Below are 12,381 nucleotides of genomic sequence, written 5' to 3' on the forward strand. Positions count from 1 at the left end.
CCAGTACTTCAATCAGGTATGCCTACTTCTGATCCTGATAATTTGTCATTTAGTGCACCTGAAGATTGGGTTCAGAACTTCCTGGATCTCAATCCACTATCTCCACCTCTTGCGCGTGCCAGTGAATTTGAAATCCCACAAATTCATAACCCAGGCACCTATACACAAACTATTGTTGTAGAAACATCTCAACCCCTTAGCCAACCAATTGATATTTCTGAGCGCGAGGGAGAAAGTGCCTTAAGTGCACCACACAAGGAGACTGTTTCTGATTCTGCAGCTCTGTCTCGTAGTCAAGAAAGGAGAATAGAGCCTGAGGCATCTGCAGACATGTCTATTTCTTCACCACCTCAACCACATAATATTCCAATGCACAGTGAGGTTGCACACACAATTGAAGAATTGACGGTTGCTAACACTTTGTCGTCCATGTCAGGGATAGACACCGTTGTTTCTGATCCTATTCAGGGTCAAGTGCCTTCACAGGCTTCTGGGGGAAACTTGGGTGATTTGCCACAATCTCCACCCTCGTCTACCCCCCTGGGAGGAACATTCCCAGATCCCTTAAGGGACTCTTCACCTCTCGAAGGTGAACGGCAATCTGTTTCTGAGCCCTTCATATCAGGAAGTGTGCCAGTTACAGAGGACTTGTCACAAAGTCTTTCGCCGTCAAAGGCAGTTGTGGGAAACCAGGGTGCTTCGCCAATTCAAGGATCACATTCTTCGAGCCCTGTGTCTACCCACCCTGAGATTCCAACTCAGGATCCAATTAAGGACTCACTACCTTTGAGTAGTTGGCAACTTGTTTCCTATGAATCAGATTCATCTGACGAAGAAACTGATGACGAGGGCTCACGAACCCTCATTGCACCTTCTGTGACCTCTCTAGAAGAGGCTAAGAAGATTTCTTCTGCAGGTACAACTTCTATGGATGTTGGCACTTCTTTGAGTGAGAGGGAAACACCAACAGAACTTGATATACGAAAACCCTCTAACCCACTGAGTGTTCAGTCTATGAGTGAAACGAGAGAAACACCTGCAGAACGATCAAGTGAGAACCCCACAGCTCAACCTACAATTGAATCAACTATTCCAACTGTATTTTGTGACAGAATTTGAAGCTCTGAAATTCAAAGTTCAACATTTAGAAGCTGAAAATCTTGTTCTATGGGAGGAATTAGTGGAAATAAAGTCTACAATGGAGCAAAGGTTGCCTGCACTCGAGGCTAAGCTACTGGCATTGTTCGTACAAAATCACCCGCCTGTCACGCGGGTGACCCGGGTTCGATCCCCGGCAGCGGCGCCAAAAACTTGTTCGCACAAAATCACGCAAGCGTACGTGGTCACAAGTAGTAAAGAATCAAATTCAGTTCGTTCCCACAGAGACTGGTGTATTCAGAAATATGCACTTATGCACCAATGTATGATTATTATTCAATGCTTGGACAAATAACAAATTGGTTGGTTTTATCTAAATTAACTAAATCGATTCGACTTATGAAGCTAAGAATTAAAAACTAAGAGAATAACGAGTTACTAATGAGAATAAAAACATGGGATTCTAACTTCATCATATACTTTATTCAGAGTTATGCCTTATCGATATGTGATGGTTGATAACTAACCAGATAACACGAAACTGATACACGCTAACTGTCGTTATACGTGCACCATACTGCTACACATCCACAATTAAGATAGAAGGTAAACAGACACCAATTATGCTTAAACCCTATATGTCTATAGAATTTGAAAGCATAACGGTTGAAGAACAAGTTATCTATCAAGATTACATAGGGAGATGCAAGATGGTTAAAATCACACCACTAATCATGTATATCGAATACATAATCCTATGTTCGCATGGTAAGTTCTAAATCAATATATCCACTGTCGCTTCAATAAAGATTAACAAACAATCTGAGATGTTAGCTACGCATCCAAGACGAATAAGCACAACCAATACGAAGAAATCAACATTCATCACACAAATAATTAAGGCAAATCAACTACTGAAATCCATATATAAATCCGCTAGAATCCCACGATAATGATTAGTTCATAATCGAACTTCTCATCATCATGGGAATAAGAGTAAACATGGTACTAAATAGTCTAAACAATATTAAAAGAGTAAAACAAGAGTTTCCAAACAAATCCGAATGAGCATCCAAAAGTATCGCCCAATTGGAAGAAGACAAAAGAAAAACTATGAGTCTCGATCTTGATCTTCTCCGTAGCCGTCACGTGCCCCTTAGAATGTTTCTAGGTTATTGCTCCGGGCTTTTTCTTCCTTGTATATTTTGTATTTAAGTGCCCTAAGTTGACCGAGTCAGCAGCTAATCCAAACGGGTTTCAAAAACTGAATTTTCCACCTTCGGGAGAGCTCGGGCGCGCTCCAAGGCTGCCCCCAGGGCGCAGGCGCGCGCTCCAGGGCGCAGGCGCTCCACAAGGCTGCCCCCAGGGCGCAGGCGCGCGCTCCAGGGCGCAGGCGCGCTGCCAGGGCTCCCCCAGGGCGCAGGCGCGCGCTCCAGGGCGCAGGCGCGCCACAAGGGCAGACCCCGGGCGCTACCAGGGCGCTTCAGGGCGCAGGCGCGCTGCAGGACGCCCCCTGGGCGCAGCTCAGCCGCTTTAGGGCGCTGGTGATTTTTCTTTCTTTTCACTTCATTTCTCGACTTCCAATTCACCGTATAAGCCTGGAAAAGTCCATCCTCCCTCCATCTAGGTTCTCTACACACATCAACACAAAAACACATCAAAAATACCATATACTTGAGGCCAAATCATTAATTTAAGTCGAAACGAAGGCATTGCAAGTGGATATAAAATCCACTTATCACACCCCCAAACTTAAACTGATGCTTGTCCTCAAGCATAGACACACACACAAATACTACTAATGCAATGCATGAATGCAACTAAATGCCTACATCTATGGAATCATGAAGTGTAATCCTTGTAAACTTATAATCCTCAAAATATGCAACATTCTCGGCATTCATCTCTTTCACACATTAGCCATGTTCTCTTCCACTACAAGTGTGAAGTGCATCGTGTGTGCTAGCATGCTCTCTAGCGAAACAAGACAAAGACTATCAAACTTCAACAGAGTCCTCAACATGAGCCGTTAATAAGAACAAGGGTTAAACACTTCTTTACTAAAGAGTCAACTACAGTTTAGAGTCACTAAAGAAATCCTATGCCTCTCTTTTTTTTTTTCTTCTTCTTTTTCTTGCTAAGTCTAAGGTTGGGACGCTCCGCAGTGTAAGTGAGTCACGACCGCCATTCGACTTCGCTTATTCTCTTTTTTTTTTAAATCAAGTATTTCTCCAGTAATCAAGGGTTGTGAAAAGTCACCAAGAATTTTCTTATTCTAATACATTTGCACTTAATACCAGCACAAGTACATGGATCGTCCCTTTCACATGACATTGCATTCTACCCATTGATCTCAAAGGAGTACTTGATAATTTTTATTCTTTTTTTTTCTTTTTTTTTTAGAAAGACATATTCATCCCTTAACTCCCCCAAACTTAAGATTTACAAACTCTATGTTCAAAAAGGGAATAATCCAAATTCTACGCCCGACTCAACACAAGGACTCAAGAAATAAGTTAGTCTAAGTCTTATCTCTAGAGCATAGTGTAATTACAATTTCCACACAAGCAGTTTTCAGGCACAAGGCATCACATATAATCAAGACTGCTAGCCAAGAAATTATGCACATAAACTTATCATAGGACATCAACTTGGGAAACAACTTCAAGATTCATGCAAATGCAACTATGTGAATATATGAACTACTAACACATACTAAACACAAGCATATATATAAAAAATGAAAACGAACTAATATGCAAATATTATGAGATAATATGCTAAACTATATGCAACATGCAACATATATGAACACACACTACTACTAGTCCTTAGATTACCACCCCCAAACTTAAAATATTCAATGTCCTCATTGAAGGTGATAAAAAGGATCGAATGTACCTAGAAGTCGGGAGGATCACCCTCCTCGGGTGGAGGATCAGGTGGTGAATATACCATGCCATCTCCAAACACTGGCCAATCAACCTCCACACCAATAGCTCGAAAAGCACTCCCAAGAGTTTGAGTCAAATCCTTTGCAAAACGGCGGTGAATGTCATGCATGTCATCTATGCGCCGTGACAACCTTCTAAACTGCACATCACTTAAGAGATCTGGTGGTAGTTTGAGTTCGATTATGGGAGCTTCTTCAATAGATGGTTTAAGATGCTCCTGAAAATTTCTAAGCTCTTCTACTCCTTCATCTTCGAAATCAGAAACCCTTGTTAAGACGCTCTCTAAGGTACATGGCCTTGGCTTTTCCTCCATCTTAGACTTTTCAACAGCTTCTAGTGGCTCCACCTTAAAGCATTCTTCTTCGTCGGTTGGAAATTTCATTGCGTTGAACACCTTAAAAGTGACTCTCTGATCTTGAACTCTCATTGTAAGCTCCCCTTTTTGCACATCGATTAAAGTTTGACCTGTAGCTAAGAACGGCCTTCCCAAGATAATGGGAATCTTCTTATCCTCCTCGAAGTCTAGAATGACAAAGTCAGTAGGGAAAATGAGCTTATCGACCTTAACCAAGACGTCTTCCACTATACCTCTCGGGTATGTGATGGACCGATCAGCCAGTTGTAAGTGCATGTTTGTAGGTTTCGGCTCCGGCAGACCAAGTTTCTTGAAGACAGACAACGGCGTCAGATTGATACTAGCTCCCAAGTCACACAAACACTTGTCGAAAGATAACTTGCCAATAGTACATGGTATTGTGAAACTTCCGGGATCTTTAAGTTTCGGAGGCAATTTCTGCTGTAACACCGCACTGCACTCCTCGGTCAACGCCACAGTCTCCAACTCCTCAAGTTTAAGTTTCCGAGATAGAATACCTTTCATAAATTTAGCATAACTCGGCATTTGTTCTAGAGCCTCCGCAAAAGGTATGTTGATTTGTAATTTCTTGAAAACCTCTAGAAATTTAGCGAATTGTTTGTCGAGCTTATGCTTCTGAAGTCTCTTCGGAAATGGGGGAGGTGGATACACTTGCTTGACCCCAACATCAGCTTTTGGACTAGACTTCTCGGCTGATTCCTTGCTTGCTTCCTCGCTGATTTCATTCTTATTAGCTTCAACAACAGTTTTTCCACTATTAGACTCAGATGAGAGCACGGGTGTTTCAACCTGTTGATCACTCTCTTCCTTGTTTCGCTCTGTTGCTGATTCATTATCCTTCGTAACCTTTCCGGACCTCAAGGTGATAGCTTGTACCTGTTCCTTCACCTCTTTCCTACCCGGATTGGCCTCAGTATCACTAGGAAGAGTTCCTTGTGGTCTATTAATCAACGCATTAGCAATTTGCCCAATCTGATTCTCCAAAGTCTTGATTGACACCGATTGGCTTTTAACCATAAGTCTTAATTCTTCCAATTCTGATCTTTCGTTGGAAGACTGTCCAGCCACCCCATGATTTTGTTGCTGGAATCCAGGGTGTTGGAATTGCTGCCTCGGTGCAAATTGTTGTTGAAAACCAGAAGGGTTGAAAGGTCCAGCTCCTTGCTGCTGAAACTGTTGCTGCGGTTGTTGCATGAAATTTTGATTGTTGCTCCAGCTGAAATTCGGATGATTCCGGTTATTAGGATGATAAGTGGCTGGTGCTGGCTGTTGAGACCTCTGGAAGTTGCTCACAAACTGAGCGGATACGCTAGATATAGCACACTGATCCGAAGAATGTGCACCCGCACAAAGCTCGCAAACATTAGGTGGTGGTTGAACTCCCAAGTTAGCTAAGGAATCTATCTTCATAGTAAGAGCCTTAATTTGAGCAGTCAAGGCTGTAGTAGCATCAACATCTAGAACACCTGCTGCCTTGACCTGATGAAGACGCTGATTAGGATTCTGATATTCATTCGCGGCCATCATCTCAATCAACTCATAAGCTTCATCATAGCTCTTAGCCCATAGAGCTCCACCTGATGCTGCATCGAGCATTGGTCTCGATTGAGGTCCCAAGCCATTATAGAAGCAATTAATCACCATCCAATCAGGCATCCCATGATGTGGGCATTTTCGAAGCATCTCCTTGTAGCGTTCCCAAGCTTCACTTAAAGTTTCACCAGACAGCTGAGAGAATTGAGTGATAGCATTCCTGATTGCAGCTGTTTTGGCCATAGGGAAGAACTTAGTAAGAAATTTTTGAGCCAGATCCTCCCATGTCGTAATAGATCCTGCAGGAAGAGAATGCAACCATCCTTTAGCTTTATCCCTCAGAGAGAATGGGAACAACCTCAACTTGATGGCATCGTCAGTAACACCATTGAACTTGAAAGTGTCGCAGATCTCAATGAAGTCCCGAATATGCATATTAGGATCCTCTGTCGGAGAACCCCCAAACTGCACTGAGTTCTGTACCATCCGAATAGTGCTCGGTTTGATCTCAAAAGTGGTGGCCTGAATTGCTGGCCTGACAATGCTCGACTGAATATCATTGATTTTAGGCTCAGAGAAAGCCTTAAGAGCCTTAGTATCATTCACAACTGGTGGTCGATCACCCATTGTAGTGTTCACTTTCGTTTCTGCTTTTGCCAATGCTTCTTTACGGGCCTGAGAACGTGTTCGCATACACGTCACTCAAGTACCTGAAACACACACAAACGAAATACAAGTGAGAAAAGAATCCAAGTCACTGAACTTTAACGACCACTAATGACAAGCACATAAACTAAAATAAAACACCGAGTCCCCGGCAGCGGCGCCAAAAACTTGTTCGCACAAAATCACGCAAGCGTACGTGGTCACAAGTAGTAAAGAATCAAATTCAGTTCGTTCCCACAGAGACTGGTGTATTCAGAAATATGCACTTATGCACCAATGTATGATTATTATTCAATGCTTGGACAAATAACAAATTGGTTGGTTTTATCTAAATTAACTAAATCGATTCGACTTATGAAGCTAAGAATTAAAAACTAAGAGAATAACGAGTTACTAATGAGAATAAAAACATGGGATTCTAACTTCATCATATACTTTATTCAGAGTTATGCCTTATCGATATGTGATGGTTGATAACTAACCAGATAACACGAAACTGATACACGCTAACTGTCGTTATACGTGCACCATACTGCAACACATCCACGATTAAGATAGAAGGTAAACAGACACCAATTATGCTTAGACCCTATATGTCTATAGAATTTGAAAGCATAACGGTTGAAGAACAAGTTATCTATCAAGATTACATAGGGCGATGCAAGATGGTTAAAATCACACCACTAATCATGTATATCGAATACATAATCCTATGTTCGCATGGCAAGTTCTAAATCAATATATCCACTGTCGCTTCAATAAAGATTAACAAACAATCTGAGATGTTAGCTACGCATCCAAGACGAATAAGCACAACCAATACGAAGAAATCAACATTCATCACACAAATAATTAAGGCAAATCAACTACTGAAATCCATATATAAATCCGATAGAATCCCACGATAATGATTAGTTCATAATCGAACTTCTCATCATCATGGGAATAAGAGTAAACATGGTACTAAATAGTCTAAACAATATTAAAAGAGTAAAACAAGAGTTTCGAAACAAATCCGAATGAGCATCCAAAAGTATCGCCTAATTGGAAGAAGACAAAAGAAAAACTATGAGTCTCGATCTTGATCTTCTCCGTAGCCGTCACGTGCCCCTTAGAATGTTTCTAGGTTATTGCTCCGGGCTTTTTCTTCCTTTTATATTTTGTATTTAAGTGCCCTAAGTTGACCGAGTCAGCAGCTAATCCAAACGGGCTTCAAAAACTGAATTTTCCACCTTCGAGAGAGCTCGGGCGCGCTCCAAGGCTGCCCCCAGGGCGCAGGCGCGCGCTCCAGGGCGCAGGCGCTCCACAAGGCTGCCCCCAGGGCGCAGGCGCGCTGCCAGGGCTCCCCCAGGGCGCAGGCGCGCGCTCCAGGGCGCAGGCGCGCCACAAGGGCAGACCCCGGGCGCTACCAGGGCGCTTCAGGGCGCAGGCGCGCTGCAGGACGCCCCCAGGGCGCAGCTCAGCCGCTTTAGGGCGCTGGTGATTTTCTTTTCTTTTCACTTCATTTCTCGACTTCCAATTCACCGTATAAGCCTGGAAAAGTCCATCCTCCCTCCATCTAGGTTCTCTACACACATCAACACAAAAACACATCAAAAATACCATATACTTGAGGCCAAATCATTAATTTAAGTCGAAACGAAGGCATTGCAAGTGGATATAAAATCCACTTATCAGGCATCTCAACTATCAAGAGAGGATTACTCAACTGAGGGGGAGAGAGCAGCAGAAAAAGCACGAGGAAAGCGGGTGATCATTGGAGTGTCAGAAGAGCTGATTGACTCTGCTCTTAGAGGGCAATCTAGCTATGATCATGATGAATACATTCCAGAGTTTGTTGACACTGACAGAGTGATCAGGATGGTTGGAGCTGATGATGATCTAGAGGAAGGAGAAATCCCTCAGAATGAAGTCTTTGCTGATGAACTTGCATATCACAATGACATTTTCCTTCCTGAAGAGTATGAAATTGCAAATCCTTAGGACATCGCTGATGTATCTAGAGATCATGCTGGGCAAAGGAGAGAAAGGGAAAAGTTAGAAAATCAGGGACGGATTCGAAGGGAAAGGAGTCTTGCCAACTTGCATAAGGAAGGAGAAGAATGGGATGCTGCCGGAGCTATGTTTGACTTTCCAGAGGTCTATCAAGATAATGATGATGCAGAGGTGAAAGATATCTTTGATTCCTTCAGGAACAACTACAAGGATCTACATGACTACCATGAGGTGTTGAATGATATCATTTCCACTGTATCTGTTGCTGTTCTTCCTAGGAGAGGATGGATGGTAAACATATCATTTGAGCTGAAAAGAGAAGGCCATGGACTCAAGCATGTGTCAAGTCAGTTTCTCAGAGATCTCTGTCTACTGAATTGTTTGTGGTAAGAAACAAGATCATCTCAACTGACAGAAAACACAATGAAGTATTCAGGGACAGGGTGGAAGAATGGATCACTGACATTGGCGTTGAAATTCATGACAAGCCTTCAGTTATCAAGTATTTCAAGGATGGTATGATTCAGAGTATTGGACTCACTGATGAAGCATTATCAACTTACTCTCCTAGAATACTGAAATATCTAGAAGCTCAAGTGAGAGAGAAGTGATCTAGGACCAGCAAGGGAAGACTAACTGCTGAATTCTTATATGCTAAGTCTGAACTTTGCTGCTATTAGAGACTTGGAATAATCTGCAATCAATCGTCGGCAACCATATCCACTGCCTCCACTCAACCTTGAAGTTCCTGAAAATCCAAATGAACCTGTTGTCACTTACAATCCAACCTCCATTATATTCAAGAAGAAGAAAGATTCTGAGGCTACAGCTATACCACTGGAAGATATTGGAAAATTCTCATCAAAGAGAATTACTCGAGCAGTTGGTGGTGTTAAGTGGTCTGTGGTCAAGGAAGATAAGAATGTGCTCAAGAAACTGATTGATCTTCTGGAGATAAGGAAAGCTGTAGAGACTGTTCACAACACTTCAAGAGTTCGGGCTCATCCATCAAGGGTCATCATGAAAATTGAAGGAATGGAGCTTAATATCACTTTCAAGAAATTGAAGAAGATGGTTCATCTACAAACTTTAGAGAAGATGAAGAAGAATCTAGAGCAACCACCACCTGAGAATACATTGGAGCAAGTGGCACTGAGCACTATAACTGCCAGGATTGAAGACATAGAAAACAAACTCACTCAGAAGAAAAAGGAGGATGCTGCAAAAAGAAGAGCTGAGCAGTATCTGATCAATGCAAGAGCCAAGAAATCAAGGAAAGATTAGTTCAGGCTAGAGGAACAATGGCTACTTGTATTTACTTTTGAATTCTGGAAATTGTAAGATATAATCCAGACTGTACTTAGTATTATTTCCTGTTTTAAATTAGTGTGCGTCATTGTGTCAGTTGAGTTATCCTCTTAAAGGATTTGCTTGTCGAACTCTAACAAACAAATAGGGGGAGATTGTAAAGCATAATGTAACATAAATGTAATTACGATAACTCAACACAACAACAGACAGGAAACAATACGTAAGTATAATACAGGAATCTACAGGCTGGAGATCCGATACGAATAGACAAAGACAATCAAGATATCTGAGACGAACATCCGTCCACTGGAAGAAGTTCATTAATATGTTCAACCCTCAGTAATGAATAAGCTCAATCAGTTTCTGCTATCAAGATTGCCTGAAGATCAAGTATCAAAGACCAAAGATTCCAGTATATCTATTTTGATTATTTATAATCAAATTTATCGAAGCAACATCAAACCCGAATGACTGATCAAGTATATTATCAAGCAAAAGGATTCAAGGAATTATTTCATCTCTAGTCGTTCGTGAACCAGACCAGTGCACAGGACGTCAGGACATACGAAAGTATTCAGTGGATTCGATCAACGATTATTTGATCAAGTCTATCTGTGCCTGCATCAACAAAGAATTAAATATATATATATATATATATATATATATATATATATATATATATATATTATTAAGTGAAATTTACTTGAAACCTTAATAATTCAAGTAAATTCATAAAACAATTAATGATATATATATATATATATATATATATATACATATCTAACAAATATAAATTACAAGTAAATGTTTGACTTTAGTCAAACTTGCGCCTGTATGTATAAATACAGTGCTAATTCACTTAGAAATTTTCTAAGTGTAACACTGGTACACTGCAACACGGAAGAATGATTCAAGGCGCAAAGTTTGACTTAGTCAAACCCTGCGCTAGTTTCCATCTCTGGAAAATGGCTAAGGATGGCTCTTCATTGTACCACTGTTGAGGCGCAACAATTGGTCAAGCGCAACATTTGACCTGGTCAAATGTTGCGCCTCTGACTAACATGCCTTGGCGCAACTTCGTTCTCATACTTAGAATAATTCTAAGTCATGTGAATACTCCATTGTGAAGAAATGGCGCAACTGTTGACCAATTGGAGTGAAACAATTGACTGAGTCAAAACAAGTTCAACCACTCAGAAATTTTCTAAGTGCAGTGCAACACTGGACAGAGTGTTGGCGCAAGGTTTGACCAAGCGCTAACTTTGACTTTCCCATGGAGTATTCATTTAGCGCAAGTTCAACTTTGGAGTTAGTTTTATTTTGGAAAATTCAATTTAACTACAGTTAAATTGAATTCGTCCAGGACGAACTCAATTCGTCCAGGACGAACTCAATTCGTCCAGGACGAACTCGTTAACCATGGTTAGATGTTGGAAGCCTATAAATAGAGCTTTGTGTTTTCATTTGAAAACAACTACACACTTTGTAAGTGCACACACTATGTAAGTGCACATAGTTAGAATATCGATTTAATCGAGAGTTTGTATTAGAGTGATTGTAGTCTCTGCAGCCGACATTCGTGTTGGAATTTGTAGCACCTGAGGATTATTTTAATATAAGAATATTCCCCGACTTGCTAGAGTTGTTTGATTACGATTGATTTTGTGACGGACCCAACTTAAATAACCGACTAAAGCATGCATATCGATAAATATAATTAAACTACAGAGTTATAAATATTAATCTACAAGTCTAAATCCACACTCCCGGAATCACCAGGAATGAGTATGAACAACAACTAAAGTTATTACAACCCAAATAGAAATCCAAATTAAAACTAAGTCATTACTACAAGTTTTAAATCCCAAAAGTTCAAAAGAAATTAACTAGGGAACTACGAGTTCCCAACCTGTCCCATCATACGGCGGAAAGCAATCCCGTTGCCTGAGGTGGATTTACGTGCGGTCTGCTTGAAACGGGCCATTCTCGGGTTTCACTGAAGGGTTATAACACAACAATATAAATGAGCATAACGCTCAGCAAGAGAAAGCAGTAATAAAACAGTTCACAATTTGCAATATAATCAAGTGCAAAAGCATCAACAGATATCACAAGGTATAAACACAAGTAAAGGTGTGCAATGTGGGATATCAATTTATTGGAATTGGAAACACACAGCGCTACGAGCATTGGGGGGTGATCAGCCCACACCAAGCTCCGAACCACATAAAGTGATTCAACCAGGGAGGATCCTCGGCACACATTGGCCATAAACAGACATCTGGCTCCCCGCTACTGATGCTGCAATAATTGACTGGCGCCTCAGTCTTAATAAATTATTATCCATTCCTTTTTAAGGTCATTTCAATTCAAATCATTTTTCAGAAGGGGTCTTGATCAAAGACAAGTTATAAGCAAGGGGGTTTTCAAAATCAAGTGATTTGCAAA

General features: G+C 41.2%; 1 protein-coding gene and 1 non-coding gene across 2 annotated transcripts; one reads left to right on the forward strand and one right to left on the reverse strand.

Moving 5' to 3' along the window:
* Positions 1-2,683: 2,683 nt before the first annotated feature.
* Positions 2,684-6,024, reverse strand: LOC135152129 (uncharacterized). Its single transcript, XM_064091963.1, has 5 exons — positions 5,305-6,024; positions 5,005-5,217; positions 4,344-4,896; positions 4,020-4,166; positions 2,684-2,730 (listed from the first exon to the last, which is right to left on the reverse strand). The coding sequence occupies exons 1-5, from the start codon at positions 6,022-6,024 to the stop codon at positions 2,684-2,686; spliced, it is 1,680 nt and encodes a 559-aa protein (XP_063948033.1).
* Positions 6,025-6,082: 58 nt separating this feature from the next.
* On the forward strand, positions 6,083-6,189 carry LOC135152524 (small nucleolar RNA R71). Its single transcript, XR_010291699.1, has one exon. It is a non-coding gene; the product is annotated as a small nucleolar RNA R71 (small nucleolar RNA).
* Positions 6,190-12,381: the final 6,192 nt, after the last annotated feature.

This window comes from Daucus carota, chromosome 4 (genome assembly GCF_001625215.2).
Source record: "Daucus carota subsp. sativus chromosome 4, DH1 v3.0, whole genome shotgun sequence".
In the NCBI taxonomy this organism is placed as follows: domain Eukaryota; kingdom Viridiplantae; phylum Streptophyta; class Magnoliopsida; order Apiales; family Apiaceae; genus Daucus; species Daucus carota.

Coding starts and splice junctions, on each gene's coding strand:
- LOC135152129 (XM_064091963.1), bottom strand. CDS start 6,024: ATGCTCGATGCAGCATCAGGTGGAGCTCTATGGGCTAAGAGCTATGAT. Junction 4,167..4,343: donor GGAGGAAAAGCCAAGGCCAT/GTACCTTAGAGA, acceptor CACGGCGCATAG/ATGACATGCATGACATTCAC. Junction 2,731..4,019: donor TGATCCTCCACCCGAGGAGG/GTGATCCTCCCG, acceptor TGATGTGTGTAG/AGAACCTAGATGGAGGGAGG.